This window comes from Solanum lycopersicum, chromosome 11, assembly GCF_036512215.1.
Source record: "Solanum lycopersicum chromosome 11, SLM_r2.1".
Taxonomy (NCBI): Eukaryota; Viridiplantae; Streptophyta; class Magnoliopsida; order Solanales; family Solanaceae; genus Solanum; species Solanum lycopersicum.
The window spans coordinates 2,095,406-2,118,335 of NC_090810.1; the positions used below are offsets into that span (position 1 = coordinate 2,095,406).

General features: G+C 31.5%; 3 protein-coding genes across 4 annotated transcripts; 1 reads left to right on the top strand and 2 right to left on the bottom strand.

Moving 5' to 3' along the window:
- Nucleotides 1-2,746: 2,746 nt before the first annotated feature.
- MDC (mevalonate disphosphate decarboxylase 2) lies at nucleotides 2,747-8,818 on the top strand. Its single transcript, NM_001247886.2, has 10 exons — nucleotides 2,747-3,187; nucleotides 4,587-4,785; nucleotides 5,345-5,408; nucleotides 5,599-5,662; nucleotides 5,755-5,835; nucleotides 6,725-6,811; nucleotides 6,981-7,138; nucleotides 7,266-7,314; nucleotides 7,841-7,965; nucleotides 8,379-8,818. The coding sequence occupies exons 1-10, from the start codon at nucleotides 2,969-2,971 to the stop codon at nucleotides 8,599-8,601; spliced, it is 1,269 nt and encodes a 422-aa protein (NP_001234815.1). The 5' UTR covers nucleotides 2,747-2,968; the 3' UTR covers nucleotides 8,602-8,818.
- Nucleotides 8,819-8,893: 75 nt separating this feature from the next.
- On the bottom strand, nucleotides 8,894-13,386 carry LOC101244140 (uncharacterized). Its single transcript, XM_004249923.4, has 5 exons — nucleotides 13,143-13,386; nucleotides 10,962-11,215; nucleotides 10,667-10,878; nucleotides 10,062-10,335; nucleotides 8,894-9,301 (listed from the first exon to the last, which is right to left on the bottom strand). The coding sequence occupies exons 2-5, from the start codon at nucleotides 11,211-11,213 to the stop codon at nucleotides 8,993-8,995; spliced, it is 1,047 nt and encodes a 348-aa protein (XP_004249971.1). The 5' UTR covers nucleotides 11,214-11,215; nucleotides 13,143-13,386; the 3' UTR covers nucleotides 8,894-8,992.
- Nucleotides 13,387-14,378: 992 nt separating this feature from the next.
- Nucleotides 14,379-18,757, bottom strand: LOC101243844 (uncharacterized). 2 transcript variants are annotated; one of them, NM_001318212.1, is made up of 5 exons: nucleotides 18,365-18,757; nucleotides 16,715-16,929; nucleotides 16,409-16,620; nucleotides 15,963-16,236; nucleotides 14,379-15,200 (listed from the first exon to the last, which is right to left on the bottom strand). In NM_001318212.1, the coding sequence occupies exons 1-5, from the start codon at nucleotides 18,522-18,524 to the stop codon at nucleotides 14,883-14,885; spliced, it is 1,179 nt and encodes a 392-aa protein (NP_001305141.1). In that variant the 5' UTR covers nucleotides 18,525-18,757; the 3' UTR covers nucleotides 14,379-14,882. The 2 variants fall into 2 exon arrangements, with proteins under 2 accessions (NP_001305141.1, NP_001305142.1); NM_001318213.1 differs by having other exon boundaries at nucleotides 16,715-16,968.
- Nucleotides 18,758-22,930: the final 4,173 nt, after the last annotated feature.

Sequence of the window (22,930 nt, forward strand, 5' to 3'; positions counted from 1 at the left end):
ACCATATAATATACATAAATAATGAATGTAATTATTTTTAGGTCATTTGACATACTAAATAGTTTTGCCATCTTTTTTGAAAATGGCATAAAATTTATATAAAAGCGTAAATTTATTTTTCAAATAAATGATATATCCCAATTTTTTATGATCTTCTAAAAAAAACTAGTATTTCATCCATGTTATTTAATTTTATACAATGATATTTGACATCACAGGAAGTTAAAATATTAATTCAATTTGTATATTATAGTACTAATAGGAAAATATTATTCAGTAAACCATATCTTTTTTTTATTGATAAATCGCATTACACAAACGTGTTTTACTCATTAGCGATTTTCAATCCATTTCCTTGTATTTTTGAAGAGTTGAAAAACCGCTTAATAATTGAATTTAGTGTACTTGGATGTAACTACTTGACGTATTTGATTGATTATGTAATTATATGGTCAACAAATGCGGAGCTATGTGGGGTTCGTCTGTTCGAACGAATCCAATAACTTTTCTGTATATCCTATACATATACTAAAAAATTAAATAATATATATTTATATAAATTTGTTAACCCTTGACAAAATTGATTGATGGTTCAGTTGTAATGAAGAGACCATGAAAATGTTTATCACGCTAGAGTTATTTCTCTGAATTCCTCTCTTTTTTTTAAACAAAAAATTTAAAATTCCCAAAATCATATGAGTTGCTTTTAGTAGGGATCGTTATCCAAAATGAAAAATATATATCAATTGCAGAATAAAAATTAAAAAAAATATTTTATATATATACAATATAATTTTTCGATTAAAAAAATTTCCGATAAAAAAATACAATAATCGAAAGGAGTTAATAGCTGTCATAATTTGACATCAAGAGTGTGATTTTAACAAATATATTGCCACATGTGAGAAAGTTGGTGCAATGGCATTCGGCCATCCATCAATTTAAGACTACGTTTGGATAAATTTTTTTGGTTTATAAATTAGGATTTTTAACTTATTATTTTAGTTTTTAAAAAAAGTATTAAAAAATTATTTTTATTTTTATTATATAAATGCTACAAAAATATTTACAAATTACTTGACTTATAAATACCTAAATATATAAGCAGTCCCCAAGTCCAATACAATGCACTTTGATCTTAAAGATTTTTAATTTTTTAATTACGAAATACATTTTTTTAAAAATATTTAGACTATATATTATTCTGTATTTTGTTTTGTTTCTGCCTAGGCCAAATCTCTATCTTGGCTAATTTAAATAATTATAAAACGATGATTTTTTATTAATTAAAAAGCAAAGCTCAAAGACCAATGTGTACTGTGTAGCAACAAAAATTGAAATAAATTTTAGATTTCCTCTTTTTTTTTTTAATTTTTGTTTTTGTTAATATTATAACTAATAACTCATATTTGCTCATTCAATTAGAAAAATACATTTTAATTTTTTATTTAAGTAATAGTTTTTTCGTATCCAAAGTTTTATTTTTTTTATCTTAAGAGCAAAATACTTTTAATATTTTCAGGGCTTAAACTTAATAATAATAAATAAATAGTATGCTTTAATAAGGATATCTAACCCAAAAAAAAACTTAACATGCTTTCTAGAGAATATTTTTTTTCTAGAAAATAATATAAACTTTTATAACGACAATCTTCTGCGAACTATTGTTGTTTATTAAATTAATATAAGTATTAACTCGAAGATAATTTTTTTAAATAGAAAATAATAATGCGATTAATTATAAGATATGAAACTTGAATTCTGTGATATTGATATCATAATTTTGATCTGATAATATATTAATAAAGCATCTCATTTCCGTATTTAATTTTTAACGTACTATTTTTTCATATGCATCAACATAATAATAATTGATAACGATATAATAATATTTACAAGAAATTTGCAATGTTTATAATATAGACAAATGAAAAATAAGTGTCTAACTCGAAAATGGCTCTTAGTGAAAGCTACTTATAAGTGTGCATGGTTGACTAATAAAATGACAAAACATTAATAAAACGTTGTAGTTTATGAACTTTTCCAAGAATTTAGTTAATTTAACCAATATAAACTTCCTCCTTTTTTTAAAAAAAAAATTAATAAATTTGACGTAATAAAAATGTGAATCATTTTGAGTAAATTATATGTTAAGAGAATCAAAATATCGAGATGATTTTACACTCTAAATTTTTATGCATGTTTAGAGGTGATTTTTATCATGTATAATCACTGGTCTTTTCATGTATAATTAAACCATATCCAACTTTTTGAGTGTATCATAATATATAGTCAATACATAACTCGTATCTTAAGTTACATTGTGTGGTCAATATTATACTTCCTAAAAGTTTTGACAAGTTATATCGTATAGTTATGTTATAATTTTAGCCATTTTTTACGTAAATAAAATATAACTATATTTATCGTAAATTAATTACTTTTATTATTATAAATATTCGAAACTATTCCATTTCTTCCCCTACTTTTGTTGGACACTTTGCTAATGATTATAGGCACTCCACAATTGAGTCACTTTCTTTACTCCAAAACAAAAAAGAGAATACATATATCCTTTTAAATTTATAATAATATTTATTTTAATAAATATAATATTCAGATAAATTATAATATTATACTTTATTATCAAATCTTTTTTTTATCGCACCAAATTAATATTAGATAAAATGAGATTTTTTGTTATTACGTAACGATAAATTTAAATATAGGACCATCCAAACAAGGTGTAAGTGTATTGCCAACGAGAAATAAACAATAAACAAACTTGTTTCTTATTCAACAATGGAGGTTGTTCCTCACTCACTATATTAGCAGCCATGGTTTTTTACATGTAGTATAAATAACTCTACCAAATACAAATTTAACACCAACCCACATTCCCATTTTTGTAGATCTAAATCCCCAAATTCGATTCTTGGGAATTAACGCCCTCAATTTTTTTTTCGCCATGGCAGCAGAACAATCAAAGAAATGGATTCTTATGGTGACTGCTCAAACACCCACAAACATAGCAGTGATTAAATATTGGGGAAAAAGGGATGAAAATCTTATTCTAGCTATTAATGATAGTATTAGTGTTACCCTTGATCCTGCTCATCTTTGTACCACAACCACTGTTGCTGTTAGCCCTTCTTTCCAACAAGATCGCATGTGGTTAAACAAAAAGGTAGCTTTTTTTAAAAAAAAAAAAAAATTCTTAGTTTAATTTGTTTGGTTGATTTATGTGATGGGGTAGGGGAACGGGAAATGGGGGAGGGGATTACAAGGTGGGAATCGAAACCTCGCCAACAAAGTAAAAGTTTTAGGTTGTCAATCGACTGAGCTATTAAGATTTGTGATTTTCCCTACAACAATATGATTTTGTACATTCTTAAAAGGGTAGGTGAGGATTACAAGGTGGGAATTGAAGCTTCACTAATAAGGTGAAAGTTCTTAGCTAACCGATTGAGCTACTAAGATTCCGTAGTTCCCCTACTGATGTGTACTTTTTAAAAAATAATAGTTGGGGGTAGGTGAGGATTATAAGGTGGGGATTCGAATCATCATTAACACTTTGAAAGTTCTTAGCTAATTATCTAAGCTACTAAGATTAACCATTGATTTATGTGATAGGGAACTGGTTTGGCAGCTGAGATGTTGAGAAAGTTCTGTTCTTGATGAGTGAAAAGTGGAGGACTAATTTTCTTTGTGTATTTGATAATAGAATGATGACTATATGTTGTTTTTTTGTAATTAAATGTGGGTGGATTATGTGAAAGAAGACTCCTTTTGAAAAGTTCAGTTCTTGACTTTCTCATTTTATCAGTGTGATTTTACTGAAATTGCTGATATGCATTTGTTCTGTAATTTATGTGGGTTGATTTATGGGAAAGAAGGCTGTATTGACAGTTCAGATGTGGAGAAAGTTAAGTTCTTGAAGAGTAAAAATTTCTCATTCTAATTTTTTCGCAAAACAATTGATGACTATTTGTTCTTGTAATTTTATGTGGGTCTGTTTATTAAAACAAGATATTTTGGCAGCTCAGTTCTTGAAGAGTAAAAATTTCTCATTTTCTTAATTTAAATTTATAGAATTTATGTGGATTGATTAACTTGAAACATCCTGAAGCTCAGGTATTGGGAAGATTCAGTTCTTTAGGAGTGTAATGTTTGTCTAGCTTCTGCTTTCAATTGTTATCTACAAGATCATATTAATATATTAACTGTTTTATGTCTTTTGGCTGTGTATGACTGCATGTAGTGGAATCAAGGAGGTACACGTGAAGATGATGAATCATATGAACTCTTAATACTTTCTGTAATTTTTAGTTTATTTGTTCTTCTTTAGGATGCATTTCTTGTTTAATGATGGATCGTGTCTTTGATTATCTTCTCTGCTTTTGCTACAGAAATTGGTTAAAATAGTTGTGCAGGAAATGTATAATTCACATTTGTGCAGTCTTCGAAAGCTGAGCTCATTATGTTTTCCCCTTTCCCTCCATTTCAAGCAATGAGAAAGATTTGTATGCTGCAGTTTTTTGTTGCTTTTTCTTGACATTTTTACATTGCTTTTGCTCGTTGTGTAGGAAATATCCCTTGATGGAGCCAGATACCAAAATTGTCTAAGAGAAATTCGAGCTCGTGCTAATGATTACGAGGATGAGAAGAAGGGTATCAAGATCAGTAAAAATGATTGGCAGAACTTGCATGTGCATATTGATTCTTACAATAATTTTCCAACTGCTGCTGGTCTGGCTTCCTCAGCTGCTGGTTTTGCCTGCCTCGGTATGATTAACCGTTCTCTTTCTTGTATTCTGAAAGTCACTCCTTTTTTTATTTCATTTATATTCTAATATCAAAGATCTAAGGATATCGGTGAATCTTGAATGAATCCTGAAAAGTAACTGGAGTACCACAAGTTGCACTTGATGCAAATCACAAATAAATCAAAACTTCTTTATAATTATTTTCATTTTTTTGCAACTTATTTTTCAGGAAATTATGTTCTGTAACTTTTATATGAGTGGCCATTTGAAGAATGTACTTGCTGATAAACTAGTGCATTTATTCTTGGTTTTCAGTTTTGTTGGATTCTAATTGATGTTGCCAACTTTTAAATATGTTATCTTCTTTGACCCTTGTCTGTAAGGATAGTAAACTGTCATTACGAAATTTATGAACTGTGTATTATGTCAGCCCTTCTTAAGAATTCATCTTCAGAGTAATTTTGAAAATGCTTTTCTCCAAGTGAATGTTTCTTTCTTGTGGGAATCTCTATTTTATCCATTATTACATTCCTTCTGAAAGTTTTGAGATGAGTACAACTTATGTCTCCGATATGCAGTCTTTTCCCTTGCGAAGTTAATGAATGTGCAAGAGGACAATGGGAGACTTTCTGCCATAGCAAGGTAAATTCATAACAGTCGTGAATATTTCGTTAGCTGGTCTTATTTTTCTATATGTTTTGTCTAGAAGACTAAAATTAGATCGAGGTAATAGCATATCAAACTGATCCTTCTTGATCTTACTTTCTCTTTTCTGCTCATTCAATAGCTATGAAAAATAAGAAACTGACACACTTCACTTATACCCACACAGGCAAGGTTCGGGAAGTGCTTGTCGAAGCTTGTTTGGAGGATTTGTCAAGTGGGTCATGGGAAAGGTATGTTGAGCTCCGACATTCTTGTGTTGTAGCTTGTCTCATATGCTCTCTATCTTTTCAGCGTGGTCTAATTCCTGTTGTGATGTGTGAAGGAGGAAGATGGTAGCGATAGTATAGCTGTTCCACTCGCAGACGAGAAACACTGGGATGAGCTTGTTATCATCATTGCAGTGGTATGTACTTCCCATCCAGATGTGGTTGCTATTCACCTTTCCTGGAAAGCTTGTCTATTCATGTGATTGTTAGGCATTGAGAAGAAAGAAAGAATCTGTGTTTATGTCTGTTTCTCCTATCTAGATTCGAGAATCTGTCTTCATGTTATTCTTCTACTTGTCCCATCTAGTTCTTTCTCCAAACATGATACTTGTGATTTCATTACTTTTGTGCATCAGTGGTTTTTGGTAATAATAATAATAAGTGGAACAGAAACTGAATCTATCCCATTGGAACTGCAGTCCTTCAGACTTAAAGGAGAACATTTTTCTGGGGATAAGGTTGTAGAGAAGAACTTGGTTTCTATTTCATTTTTATACTGAGCCCCTCATTCAACTTTTAGATCTTGGGGAACTCCTTTTTCTAGAAATCCAAGTTTCTTCGAGTCATACTGCTATGCTGGGAAGTTGGAAGAGAAAAAGAGTATTCTGCTTTCGTTTCTTGCTAACTAATTTCTTGACTTTAACAATGCCATTTATTTCTGTTCATTTATTTGTTCTGCATATCTTAGTTCTCTCTTTTCGAATGGTTATCTATTGCTACTGCTTCCTAGATCCCCAAAAAAGTAACTTTAAGCTACTTTCAGTAACTCATAGTTCTTGACTATGAATCAATGAAGTTTAGTCAAGTAGATTACGCAAATGTTTATCACCGGATCAGTTATTTGAGTGTATCTTCTATTTTCAACTCCATAATTAAACAGGATTCTAAACTTTACTTGCATCATCTTCTTAAATAAGATGCCTGCGTAAATGATCATGCTATCAGTTTGATTACGACACTAATTTATCAACTTGTGCCTCCTGATTTTTTTTCTGTTTAATTCTTTTGTTATGTGCTGTACTTCAGGTTAGCTCACGGCAGAAGGAAACAAGTAGCACCTCAGGAATGCGCGAGACTGTTGTAACCAGTGCACTTATAGACCACAGAGCAAAGGTATTGTCTTTGTACTCTCTACATTAGGATTTTGTAGTTCTGACACATCTTCAATCAATATTCTCGAAAATTTCAGCTTATCTTCGTTAGCTCTGTTAATTTAATATCTGCTCCATTGGTAAACATTGTATCAGAAGTTTTGACTTATCGTTTTGCGTTGTATTTTCAGGAAGTAGTACCAAAACGCATTGTTCAGATGGAAGAAGCTATACAAAATCGCGATTTTCCAACTTTTGCCCAACTGACTTGTTCTGACAGCAATCAATTTCATGCAGTCTGCATGGACACTAGCCCTCCTATATTCTACATGAATGACACATCTCATAGGCAAGTTGTCTTAACTTCAGGCTGTATCTTGAGTTGTGTTGTAACATAGATAAGTTCTGAACTTGATGATCTCTTATACTGAAAGTGGGAGAAACAAGAAAGTCTTGACGGTGTGTTAACTTTTCAGGGTAATTAGCTGTGTCGAGAAATGGAACCGTGCAGAAGGAACTCCACAGGTTTAAATGTTATCCTGCTATTGTCCTATTAGATAATTGCATGATATGGTTCTTCCTTTTACTAAAGTAATAAAACGGGTCATCAAGATTTCAATCTTTTGAAATATCAAAGTTCTGCAGGTTAAATTGGTCACACAAATTATTTTGAACAGAATAATATCACTCCTTCAGGGGAAATCTGCTTTTATATTTGTAATGGGCAGTGAGTGCTTCTTTCATGACATACCTCTCTCCCATATACTTCATGCACCTTTCTGTGCTGAAGATTTTGCCAACTTCATGATGCACCCAAACATTGAAATTTTGACGTTAGTGACATGACATCAACTGCACCGTATCTCGACACTATAACAAGCAACTTCGGACTTATACCTTTTTGAACACTATAATTAGCCTTGTTGCCAACGAATATCTCAGCTCACATTTTGCTTCTCATGATCTGATTGTGCAAGCTTGACTTCAAAAGTAGTTGAAATGTAGCGTGAATAAATGCATATTCCATTTTTACTAATTAGAATATTTCCAGGTTGCATACACCTTCGATGCTGGGCCAAATGCTGTTCTAATTGCGCGTAACAGAAAGGCTGCCACACTTATGCTTCAGAGGCTTCTTTTCCACTTCCCTCCAAATTCAGATACCGATCTAGACAGGTACATCTTTCATATAAAAGATTCAAAGTTCTAGTATAACTATGCGGGAAGTCATGTTCGAGAAAATGTTTTGAGGAAATGTTTCCCAGTGTGTGGTTTGAGGGTGGTAAATATTTTCCAAACTAGAACTTTTACTAAAGATGGATAATATTATTATCAACCCGCTGATAATGTTGTGACGATTTTTTTAGTAGTAAAGATTGATTATGTGTCAAGTGCTTGCTAAAGCAGTGTTATAAAGTTAAGAGTAGATATAATTGTGAACGAAACCAAACACCAAAATGACTTGTTTGATGGAAACATTCTACATACAAACACACCCTGCCATGATATGCATTCTGGACCTTGTGCTATCAATATGCAACCATTAACCATCTTCAGTGCTCCTTATGTTCTTTTACCTTTCTCTCCAGCTATGTCATAGGCGATAAGTCAATTCTGAAGGATGCTGGGATAAAGGATTTAAACGACATTGAAGCATTACCACCTCCACCTGAAATTAAGGACAAGGTTCCGGCTCAGAAATGCAAAGGTGAAATAAGCTACTTCATCTGCACAAGACCTGGCAGAGGTCCAGTTTTGCTACCTGACGAAAGTCAGGCTCTCCTCTGCCTTGAAACTGGTTTGCCCAAGTAAAAGAGCAATTTCTTTTTTTTACTTGTGCTGATGTTTAAGTAATCGACACAACTCCACGAGATCCAAGTATTGCACCCTCTTTGCCTTGAGAGATGAGGATGCCATTTTAAACTCTCTTTTTTTTTCCCTATGTTTGGATAAAATTTAAACTCAAAGCTTTTGCTTGTAGCTTAGCTTAGTTGTGTACTCTCATCTTTGAGCAATGCAATAAAAGTCCTCAAAAATTCCTCTTTTTTGTGTTTTTTGTGTGTCAAAAGATCATTTAAACTCAACGAGTGTGGAGAATTCAAGATGGACATAATTCTTACAATAAGATTAAAATATGTAGTTGGGAATCAAAACAGAACAATTTAGAAAGATTTTGCTTACAGGTAAATTTCAGTTTTCCTGTTTAAGAATACACTATTTGTTCTTTCTCTACTGTCAAAAATGTCTTCCAGATAGCCTCCTTCATGGCTGGATCATGCATAACTAGATGTCCAACATTTGGTATTTCATGGTAGTTTATCCATGGAAGTTTTTCTATGACGTAACGCTGTAATATAACAGGTACAACCCAGTCTTCATCACCATGCCATAAGTGGACTGAACCATTTGGGAAAAGGTTCTTAAGATCCATAGGATCAAAATCCCATTTCCCAAAACCTACCATCATGTCACGGTGAAGGGACTCGAATACTCCTTGCTTTACAGCATATTCCTACAGATGAAAGAAACAGAAACTTTTGAGCCAACAATGCCTCATCACATAAACAATAATGTATGAACGTAGTTCTTAGTTGTGTTACTTTTAGTGATCAATTCCGCGATTACACTTTTAACTTCCAGATCATAGGCAACAACATACTAAGTGGGGTCTGGGAAGGGTAGATTGTATGTAGACCTTACCCTTACCTCGAGGTATAAGTGTTGTTTCCTATAGACCCTTATCTCAAATAAAACTGTAGTTAGTATGTTTCTTTCATTCCTAGTGGTCAATTTAACCGTAAGGATATGACACTTGGACCTAACGCAATCTCAAAGGCTAGCTCATGAGGTAAGTTCCATCTAACGAGATCAATTTCCCATCCCTATACTGATGTGGGACTTACAGATGGGGGCCAACATCAGGGAACAACACCTAGAGCATGAACACTTACAGATGGGATTGCGGGCCCAACATCATTGGGATGAGTTTGACACTGATACCATGTAAAAATATGGTATCAAGGCCTAATTCAATCCCAAAAGATAGTTGATGAGAGGAGAATTGCCCAAGTCCATAAGGAGACCACCCATCTATTCCCCAACCAACGTGGAACATTTAACACGAGCAAGAATAGAACTCCAATATACTATGAGTCGGAACAAAATTCCAAGCAACTACAAATTCTCCCAGCAAATTTATTACAAGGATCAAACACATAGAAGTGACAGTAGTATAACAGTAAATTGCCAAATTCAGATAGGAAACCAATTACCTTTAGTTTTTGCGTTTCGTTTGCATGCTTATCAGATCTGGAAACAACTTCTAAATCTGGAGGAGACATTTTGAGTTTTCCAGATAAAACACTATTGTATGGGAACCACTTCTGAGTGTTCCACCAGTAGACTAGCCACGGCGCATAATGTGCAACTCGAAGTGCCCATTGATCCTGTGTGAGCTGTAGATTGTATTCTTCTGTGGATAAATTAGCAGGAAAGCTCGGCCACCAGTAATTGACAACGGGAGCAACTAGAGCTGCTCCAGCTAAACTATTCAAACCAAAACAAGATGTAACAAACAATCAAAAACAGAGAATACAAGAATACTAGAAGGTTTGTAAGTAGTCGAGTAATGTCTAGTTTCCCTATCACTATTATTATTACGCTCCTACTATCTTATTCTTCGATTCTAGTGTTACTTGTTGTTTCCTTTGCATCATTTATCATACATTTTGTTGATGCTACTTTTTCTATTTTAATTGTTTTTAGCATGGCTTTTGGTTATTGTATTTTGATTCTGCTTTACTTGAGCCGAGGGTCTATTGGAAACTATGACATGTCATGAAGCGTATCGCTCATGAAAAGTGATTTCTAGACATACCGATTAGGGATGTACTTAAGGCAACCCCAAACTGAATGACCACCCATGGAGAACCCCATAACATAAAATTTTGGGCCAAGTCCGAGTTGATCAGCAAGCTCTTCCATATCCAAAGCTGTAGTTTGTATGGTTCGTTTTGGATGAGGATCGCTTTCCCCATAACCAGGTCTATCAAAAGAGACAACATACGCCCCTAATTCTTCGAGTGTTTCCTGAAAGAAACATTTTAGTCTCAGTTCAATTATACTCAAAATGGATGCAGAAGCACGAGTTTGACAAAGAGTTGATGACACACCAAGGATGCAATAGCTGACTCATATCTGGTAGAACCAAAGCTATGTGCATATACGACCTTATATTTGGCCGTGTCTTTGGGTACACCATGCTCCTTGTAAGCCAAATGTCTTCCGTCCCTAAGTTTGATTCTAGGTCCGGTAACTGTTGGACCATCAGGAGAGCCACAGATTCTGGGAGGTGGAGGTAGGAGGGCTGGGAACGCCCATGCTAGACCTGAAACCAACAAGACAACTAAAACTTTCCCGAGCATACCTGAACACAACGTAGACATAACTCTTACGATATTATTGGAATACTTAGATGACATAGTGCAACCTAAGATATATACTGATTGCTTAGTTGAGAAAACAGAACATCTTTTAGCTGTTATATGAAGAAATGAATGTGGAATACACAACAAGGTAAACAAATTTAACATTTTAGAAATGAATGTATGATAACCTTTGCTTATCTAGAGGCCAATGTGTGTTTGGGGGCAGCTTAAAACCTATCTACGGGGTCTACAGAACTCAGTAACTTTGGCTCAAAAATACACTTAATAAACAAGAACCTATAAAGCTGTGATCTTTTTTAGAATCATGAACATATAAACTCGAAACCTAGTTCTGTCTCTGCCAAGAGACATTTCGTTCTCTCAGCCACGCAAAAACTGGCTACATTCCCGCTCTAATCCTCCTCTTTCTCATGATTCTAATACTACGGTACCTCAAGGGTTCATCCAAACCTCCTTCTTTACAAAAAAATTAAGTGTATACATTATACATAAGGTTAACGTATCTTCGTATGTTTGATTTTTCATATTTTGAACCCCTTTAGTAAAACTCATTGGCTCAATCAATGTAGTTGCATGAATCTTCTATAACCATTCCCCTCAACTCAGTAAATGAAAGAAACTCACCTCCACTAATTTCCTCTCTCTGTTTCTTCTACTTGTCGCATTTTTAGATTGCACTTGCATTAAGAAATTATGTAACTTTACGCTTCTACCCTTATTTATTATTTTGTTAAGTCAACTTTTTAATAAATGATGAATATGAATGAAAATGCATTTGGATGACTATTTAACTTTTTTATTTTTATTTTCAAAATCAATGTATGAAGTACTCTAATGAATATTAATTACTTATTAGTTTTTCTAGGTTGATGAAAATATATATTTTCAAAACTAATTAACTACTCTATCAAGGGTATAATAGGAAGAATATGATAATTTATCCATTGATTTTATGAAATGATAAGTATTATGATCCAACTATTTATAGAAAGGAACTAAGAGTCCGTTTGGCTCAGCTTAAAAGCTTGTCAAAATGACTTAAAAGCTAGTTTTTGACTTATTTAGCTGTTTGACAATACTCAAAATAACTTATTTTAAGTTAAAAAAAAACTTATTTTAAGCCAAAAGTTAAAAGTTGGGGTAGGAGTGCTTTTTTTTTTTAGCTTATAAGTTGTTTTAAGTTGACCACATTTTTATCTTTTTGCTCTTAATATTTTTATACAATCTCCAAATTACCTATATAACCCTAACATTTCTTTCTTCCATTTTTCCCTTTTCACGTTTGACATAACAACTTCAGCACTTTTATCCAAACGCATAACTGCTTATTTTAAAAATAAGTTTCAGAAATTTTAAAAGTACTTTTTTAAAGTTGCTTTTATTAAGCCCATCCAAACGGGCCCTAAGAGATTAGTAATACTAATCACCTCTCTACCAATAACAGGTACTCCCTCCGTCCCTAATTATTTGTCCAATTTTCTTTTTTTAGTTGTCCCTAATTACTTGTTCATTTTAACAAGTCAAGAAAGGATAAAAAATATTTTTACTTATTATACCGTCAATCAATTACATTAAAAAAGATAAAACCTTTTGAAAATCTTAAATTTTTAATTCATCTACTTCATAAACAATAGTTATATCAATTATTGTTTTCTTAATAGGTATGTAAATTCAAAAATGAACAACTGTAACTCTGTGCACTAAAGTTAAAACAAATGAAAAGAAATTAACAAGTGTTTTTGTCTCGAAATTTGAACCTGATACATTGTGATTCTTTTAACCTAATTTACTAACCACTAGACCACCATTGGTGCCCTCCTCTTCATAATCTTCTCAAAATGAAATAGATTTATAAACTAAACAAAGATAACAATTTGGGTGTATTCAAATTGTACAATAACATACCTTTACTAGAATTTGAATGCAAAAAAATGGAATCTTGAAGATGATTAAATGGCTTTGTTGGGATAATATTGAAATGTTGAGCTTTAATGATGGAGAAGATAGGTGTTTGATTAAATTTGTTAGAACTATATAAAGATTTTGCAGAGGTCAACAATGGTGGGTGAACTACCTTCTCAATAAATGGAGACAAAGAGGAAAAAAACAAATTTTGTATGAAAAGTAGTAGCTCCCATTATCATTACCATTTTCGTTTTATGATTGAACTTTTATATTTAGAAGGAAAAAAACATAATTTTTTTTTTTAATTTATTTCGAAAAATCAGTTACACACTTAAATTATCATATAGTACTCTTTTATACTTAAATTATCATATAGTACTCTTTTATGTATCTATACTATTTAAAAGTTAATTTTTTTTTACCGACATGACAAAAAGATAAAACAAAAATTAAAAATAGGTGTGTGTCAGTACTTTTTTTTCTATTTTTATTACAATTTCAAAGAATAACCTTTTTTTTATATCCATAATTAGATTAAAATTCATAGATTTGTTAGTAAATAATTATATTTTATCTATATATGTTTCTTTTGATTTTGTCAAGGATATTTTAGTTATTAATTAATTTTTGGATTCGGCAGTGATGACAATTTTATGAGTTTGATAGTAATAGGTGGCGATAACGATGGTGGGTGACAGAAAAGAAGGATTAAAGGTGATATAGTCCTGATGAAAAATAAAGAAAAAAAGAATTTTCACGTATTTGGCGTGTAATTAACTTTTATATGTTATACATTTAATTATTTTTTTAATAAAAAAAGTTTACACCCACCTACCCTTCTGGTGGTCGTCTCCCACAACTTCATTGTATTAGAGGGAAGAAAAAAAATTGACAACAAAGTATAAATCTTTAATATTAAAAAGAAAAAGACAAATTATTATAATTAAAGAATTGGTGTTTTAATTTAATTGCTAATGTTTAATAAGTAATTAGAAGTGTATTATTACAATATATCTACCTTATTTAAAGTTTATATAGTATAATATTGAGTTACATAGATTTTCTTGTACTTGTAATATTTTTAATGAATTAAACGCAGATCACAAATTTGACCTTAGCTTTATCGCACACAAAAGCCTAGTAATAAATTAGAAAGGATAAACGATAAAAATCACATACTTTTAACGTAATATTATCATTTGTTTTTATAAGCCGAAATAAAGAGACGGACCATAATCCTTATAAAATATTGTGCATATTTTTTAGGAGTTTGGTATTCTTACAAGACATACATGATACTTTACAAGGGAAAAAAAAGATAAATATACCTTCAAACTATCATAAATTGTATGCAAATACGCTCCGTCATACTTTTGGAACATTGGTGTCTCTGTCGTTAAAAAACTAGAGCTTATATACCTTTTATACTAACGGTCATGGACATATACCTGTCATAATTTTATCCACCGATCCGACATTTATCGACGGATAAGATTGCACCACGTGTTCCTATTTAGTATTCCATCAGAGTGAATGGCATATATGCTCTAGTTTTTAGACGACAAAGGCACCAATATCCCAGAAGTATGACGAAGTATATGCGCGTACCATTTACGATAGTTCAGTGGTATATTTGTCTTTTTTTCCCTTTCTTACAATAATATTGGAATGTATAGTTGGGAATTAAATAAACAACTATTTAGAAAGATTTTGCTTACAAGGAAATATTAGTTTTCCTCTTTAAGAATGCACACTATTTGTTCTTTGTCTTCCTGTCAAAAATGTCTTCCAGATAACCTCATTCATGGCTGGATCAAGCATAACTAGATGTCCAACATTGGGCATTTCATGGTACTGTATCCACGAAAGCCTTTCTGCAACGTAACGTTGTAACGTAACAGGTACAATCCAGTCTTCGTCACCATGCCACATGTGGACCGAGCCTTCACCATTACGAAAAGGGTTCTTAAGATCCATAGGATCAAAATCCCACTTTCCGAACCCCACCATCATGTCACGATGGAGAGACTCGAATACTCCTTGTTGTACAGCATATTCCTATAGATGAAAAGAGCAACATTTGAGTCAACAATGGCTCATCATATAAAATTAAGCAACAAGCATACGAACAGAACTATTAGTTGTGTGTTACTTTTAGTATTCAAATACGCTATAACGCTTTTGACTTCCTTGCCTGTATTGTTCGTCTCCCTAATAGCAGCATACGTTTAACTTCCACTCGAAAAAGCTCTTTATCAAGAGCATAACAAAAACCTCAAGAAAAAATGTTACTTAATACCACAGATCATAGGCAACAACATATCCAGTAGGGTCTAGGAAGGATAAAGTGTATGCAGACCTTACCCCTACCCTCGACTCAAGGAAAAACACTCCAAAGAGGTCGCGAAAAAGAAGTAACGGAAGTACAAGAAACACCCGATGATAACAACAACAGATAGTAAAAGGACAGAAACTACATTAAAGCAATACGATAATCGAGGTACAAGGAACAACATATAGTAACAGAAATCAAAGGACAAGAAACTACAGTCTACAGGAACAGTACTACGACTACTAATATGAACAGACAGCAAGACAACACACTGCTAGTGGTCATAGGCAAGCAAATATATTTAAAAATATATTGTAACTTGTATGGTTTTTTCACCCCTTGTGGTCATTCGAAAGTTCCACTTTGAGCCGGGAATAAATTCCGAGCCACTACAAATTCTCCCAGTAAATTTATTACAAGGATCAAACACATGCAAGGGATCATGAAGTAACAGTAAATTGTCCAAATTCAGGTAGTAAACCAATTACCTTAAGCTTTGGCCTTTTGCTTAGATGCTTAGCAGATCTCGAAACGACTTCTAAATCTTGGGGAGACATTTTCGGTTTTCCAGATATAACACTATTGCAGGGGAACCACTTCTGAGTGTTCCACCAGTAGACTAGCCAAGGCGCATAATGTGCAACTCGAAGTGCCCATTGGTCCTGTGGTAGCTGTAGATTGTATCCTTCTGTGGATAAATTAGCAGGAAAACTAGGCCACCAGTAATTGACAACAGGAGCAACTAGAGCTGCTCCAGCTAACCTATTAGAACCAAAACAAGATGTAACAAACAATCAAAAACAGAGAATACAGGAATAACTTAAGTCTTGTTGCTGTTGTGTGACAAGTTACGATAATGATGACATGTCAGTTGAATGTTAAGGACAATATCTCACGAAACATATCATTCATGCGATGTCATTTAAGCGCATACCGATTAGGGATGTACTTGAGGCAACCCCAAACGGAAAGACCACCCATGGAATACCCCATAACATAAAATTTTGGGCCAAGTCCGAGTTGATCAGCAAGCTCTTCCATATCCAAAGCTGTAGTTTGTATGGTTCGTTTTGGATGTGGATCGCTTTCCCCATAACCAGGTCTATCAAAAGAGACAACATACGCCCCTAATTCTTCGAGTGTTTCCTGAAAGAAACATCAAGAACCCGTAATAATCTCAGTTCAACTATACTCAAAAATGATGCACAAGAACAATTTTGACAAAGAGTTGATGACATACCAAGGGTGCAACAGCTGAATCATATTTGGTAGCACTAAAGCTATGTGCATATACGACCTTATATTTGGCCGTTTCTTTGGGTACACCATGCTCCTTATAAGCCAGATATCTTCCATCCCTAAGTTTGATTCTAGGTCCGGTAACTATTGGACCATTCGGAGAACCACAGATTCTGGGAGGTGGAGGTTGGAGGGATGGGAATGCCCATGCCAGACCTGCAATCAACAAGACAACTAAAACTTTCCCGAGCATACCTGAACATAAGATAGACATGACTCTTACAATATTATAGGAATACGTAGATGACATAGCGCAACCTAGGATATATACTGATGGATTAGTTGAATAAAAAAAGAATATTTTTCAGAAAGAATTTGCTTACAAGGAGATTTCATCTGTTATATGACGATAAAGAAGAAAAAAAGAAAGATGCAAGGTGATGATATGAAGAAATGAATGTGGAATACACAACTGAAAGGCAAATGAACTAAACAAGATACATCGGAACCAAATGCTTACAGGTCAATTCACTTTTATTTGGTTGGTTTTATGGTCGGTGTCTGGTTTCGACTTATTTGGCTAACCTCAACCTATCTACGGGTTCTGCAGAATTCAATAACTTTGGCTCAAATCGTGTATATGTATTTAAAAGTTCACTTAACATATATACACCTATAAACTCAAAATCCTAGTTCTGTCTTTGCCAAGAGTAATTTCATTCTCTCATCCACGAAACAACGGGCTACATTCTCACTCTAATCCCCCTTCTTCTCATAATTCTAATACTACATTGTAGTGAATCGATCAATTAATCAACTATAGCTCAATCTTAAACTAGATGACCTCATTTGCATTGTCGGAGCTACGGTACCACAAGGGATTCATCCAAAACTCCTTCGTCAAAAACTACCGTCTATATACAAGGTCAAAGTATCTTCGTATGGTTGATTTTCATATTCTGAATCTCATCCCCCTTAGTAAAAATCCTTGGCTCAGTCAATGTAATGCATGAATCTTCTATAACCATTCCCCTTAATTTAGTGGACGAAACGAACTGATCAATTCGACTATTTCTATGCTAAAACACCCTGTTACTGTCATGTGACCAAGAGGTCACGGGGCCAAGCTTTGGAAACAGCCTCTACTAGAAATGCAAGTTAAGATTGTGTACAATAGGCCTTTGTGGTCGGGCTCTTCCCCAGACCCTGTGCATAGCGGGAGCTTTAGTGCACCGTAGTGCCCTTTTTTAAATATGCTAAAACACCCTCACCCCTTCTTAACAAAAATCTCTTCCTCTTTATTTTACCAGTTTGCGAATACCTCAACTAATTTCACAGAACACTTGTAAGTTGTCACCTCCCCCAACAACAAGTACCAAGTAACTCCGTCCATCAAAATTGACAAATAAAAAGAAATTAACTAGTGTTTTTGTCTCGGGATTTGAATCTGGAACATCACGATTCTCAAACCACTTTATCGATGACACTTTTGGTGCCCTCTCTTCATAATATTCTCAAAGGATTATAGCGACAAAAAAAGAAATTGAATCTTGATTTCACTTTCTAGATAAAACTAATTCACAGATTATAAACTAAATAAGAAAAGAACAAATTAACAAATTGGGTGTATTCAAATTGGACAGTAACATACCTTGACTAGAATTGGAATGAACAAAAATGGAATCTTGAAGGTGATTCAATCCCTTTTTGTGGTTGAATTTGAACTTGATAGAAGTGTATAAAGATTTTGTAGAGGTAAAAAATGTTGGGTTTTGAATAAATGGAGACACATAGAAACAAGTGGCGAACATTTTGGTTATGGTTGGTGCACCAACTACAACTTTAGCAGATGATACTCCATGATTTTACGATATTTGTATTAAAGTTCGATAAAATTTGAGTTTGTGAAATTTAAATTTGAAAGACTTCTGATTAAGAAATTAAGAACTACTTATCACTCTATTGATTACGAGCAACATCTTCTAATTTTTTTTTATATTTATTTTTCATCTATTATTTGATACCTACTTATATTCATATTTGCGTCGAAAAATCGTATATTGAGGAGTGAATTAAAACAATCTCTAATAAAGATTACTTCATATTTAAGAAAATTCTAATCTGAACCTCTAATTAAGAAAGAAAATTATTTACGACTCTATTTACCATCTTTGGTATTTCGAAGTTAGAGACTTAAGAGTGTGTTGATGTTAGCTAAATCCACATTAAAGAGGACATTTATGTATAAGCTAAGTATATCATATTAAATTTAGTGAAACTTAATTTTTAGGTGCAAATTAGTTAATAATTATTGGAATACCCTATTAAATTCCATTTACCACATAGTCCATTAGTGATATTTAACAAAGAAGGCTTATTATGCATAATCTTAATGGTTACTTGTATCGAACTAATAATAATCAATAATCGATATAGTTATAGAGTTAGAAATAATTGTGATTTTATTATTAAAAGTCTTATAAAGAGGGCAGCAATTCTAAACAATTAAAAAAAAGGTATAATTATGCAATGGACAAGAAAATTATTGTACCCTTCAAATATGTATAAAAGAATTCATAATTTAGGATTAACATTACTCTATATGAGATGAATTGCTGTATTTTTTAATTGAAAATAATTTTGGTGTATTTTTAAATATATTTGATATTATAATGTGTAATCTCTAATTATCATGAAGTCAGTGTTCTAAATTGGAATTAAAATTTAAAATTACTTAATAAATGCACTCTCATATTTCAAAGTTCATAACTCCTTTTGGAACTAGATATGATTTTAAGGATCATTTGAATTTTTCGATAGAAGACTGCATTCTTTATATTAGATTAAAATTAATTTTATGTATATAAATATAGTAGATGTTAAATTTATTTATTCAATTATAATATTATATTTATATTTTCAATTTCATAACTAATTTTATATAATTTAGATTTAATTAATTATCAAGTTTTTTCAATTTTAAATAATTTAAAAATAATTATTAATTAAGATTAAATTGTTTTTTATAAAAAAAATAATTTCAAGATAGTTTGGTCATATTTATATTAAAAATATATCTGTATATACTTATGATTTATAAATTTATATAGTTATCACTTAAAATAACTTGAATTGAAAAAAATATTATTGATTCATCAATAATAAATTATTAATAATGACTTTGATTTTATTTCTATCGAACAATCAATTTCATAACTATTTAAGATTTTTTTATGAACAATTAATCGATAATCCAATAATTCATTGTATTTTAAAACTCAGGTTGTGAAAAAATGATTTAAAATCAGCTGGTTTCTTTTGTATCAAATAATATGCTTCAGTGTGATTCCATCATCCATTTACTCTATTTAGATTTCTTTCGAAAAGAATTTCAAATAAATCAAATCTACATAACACATAAATAAAAATAAAAAAGGTACTTTTAATTATATATTATAAAAAGTTGACAATGATAATTTTGATCCATGATACGAATGGAGTTATTAGTGTGGTCAACATTGAATTAATGATTGTATATATATTTGGAGAATATTGGTGTAAAAATATTATCTATAACATTTATAATTTTTTACATTTAATTTTGAGTATTCGTGATTTAATTAATTTTTGAATTTCTTTAATTTAAAATGATTTTAAAATAATTTTCTTATAAAATTAAATATATTTTTAAAATTAATTTCGAGGTAATTTTGTCGAATTTACAATTAAAAATATATATCTTTATGGGAAACTTTCACATTAGCCACTTAAAAATAATTAATTACTCTCCATAGCTATAGTTTGATAATTACAATTTGTAGCTACATGTTATAAGATAGAGAGAGGCAAGCGAGACTGGGAGAGAGAGGAAAGAGGCGAGAGAGGGGGGGGGGGAAGAGTGGGAGAAAGGGTGATCTATATTGGTTAGATAATTGTATATTATACATATATTTGTATATATAGCAAGAAAGATCGGGAGAGGGAGGAGAGAAGCAAGTGAGAACAAGAGATGGAGGAGAGAGGCGAGAGAGAGAGGGAAGAGAGTGGGAGAGACGTGATTTGTATATGTATATAATTGTATACTATACATATGCATCTGTATATTTGGCAAGCGAAATTTGCAGAGGGAGGAGAGAGGCGAGCGAGGTTGAGAGAGGGAGGAGAGAAGCGAGCCGAGAGAAGGCAGAGAGTGGGAGAGAGATGAATTGTGTATGTATATAGGTTAAATAATTATATATTATACATATGTATTTGTATATTCTGACGAACGTAACTAATTATACAAACTCAAAGTCAGCCCACGTAATCAATGTATAATGTTAGTCGCGAGTGATAATTATAGCAAACTATAATTATGATGAATAATTAAATAGTATAAATTTGTTTTGTTACTTAATTTTCTCTTCTCACTTCAAATAATATTGGTGGCTTTACTCTAAAATAGTGTTCAAATTATAAATACATTCTGTTTTCTTAAAAATCGGAAATTAGTTGACATAATTAGTCTTTATCTTTAAATAATTAGTTTATGTCAAAATAATTAATAATGTTGTTAATGTTAAGAGGCTTAAATAATTAATTGTGTATATAAAATTTTGGGGAAATCACACAACTAAGTGACACTAGTTGTTAATTATGCATCACAACTACAATTTAATTAATTATAATTTGCGATTATAGTTCAACGAAAATGACTATAAATGTGGGTTTCACAATTTGTCGTTTATATCAAAACATATTTAAGAAAGCCTTATATTAATCATATATGATTAAAATTAATTTTTTTTTGTATATGTATTAAAGATGGAAACTTTAATTTGTTTTTTTAAGTGATTAATTTATTATATTCTAAATCCCTTTTGATAAAACTCTGGCCTCCACCTTCTGTCACGATATTTCTGTTAGATTACTTTCTCAATTTAAAATAAATTTTAAATTTATATTAACGCATATAAATAAATAAAAACAAAAAGTACTTTTTATTATATATTATAAAAGTTGACAAAGATAATTTTGATCTATGATATGATCTGATTTTTCTATCGACAAAGCTTCATCAACCAACTTGTGGCACAGTTGCAACACGACCATGTTTATCGGGACAAATCCAGACACGATTAATACATACATCCATTTGATGAACGCATCCAGTATCACCTAAAATAACGCCTGTAACAGAAGGATTTTCTTGTTCTATTATAAACTTAGCTTGCTTGACCTCGACTCCTACTAATTCTGGCCATTTGCATTTAACACCACTGCAAACACCACTAGCACAAGGAGGATATGGACTTATAACCAAATATTGAGATATGAATATTACAAAGCTAAGAAGAAAAAAAGTTGTGGTGACTTTCATGTTTAAGTTATTTGGTAAATGGTGATCTAAAGCTTTGATTTATAGGGCAATAAAACAATAATTAACGTGAATGGAGTTATTAGTTTGGTCAAGATTCAATTAATAATTGTATATATATTGGTGTATCAATATTATCTATAACATTTAATTTTGAGTATTCATGATTTAATGAATTTTTTTAATTTCTTCAAAAAAAAAATTAAAAATAAATAAAATAAAAAATATATATATATAATATTTTTTGAAAGAAACAATTTCAAGGTAATTTTTTTTTACTATTAAAAAATATATATACTTTTTATATACTAATGATATATGATTTTATATAATTCCTCTTCAAATAATATTGGAGATTTACTCTACAATAATGAATACATTCTCTTTTATTTATTAGTCTATTTTTAAATAATTATTTTATTTCAAAATAATTAATATTATATACTAATGATATATGATTTTATATAATTCCTCTTCAAATAATATTGGAGATTTACTCTACAATAATGAATACATTCTCTTTTATTTATTAGTCTATTTTTAAATAATTATTTTATTTCAAAATAATTAATAATGTTATTAATAAATTTGATAAAAACATGAGAAAATTAAGTACCATCACCCTCTTTTAATCCCAAAATTGGACCTTAATATTCATCCAATACAATAGGCTTTCGAGCCCAACATCTTGAGCCCATACGTGTGCCCGATCCAGTCTAATTTAATTTTGAATAAACTTTAGGAATCACAGAGTTTTAATATGAAATTACAATCTGTCCCTCTTTAGTTCATAATTACATCAATCCCTTAAAAAGTAACACAAATTCGATACATTAAAAACTTGCTCGGATACATAATATG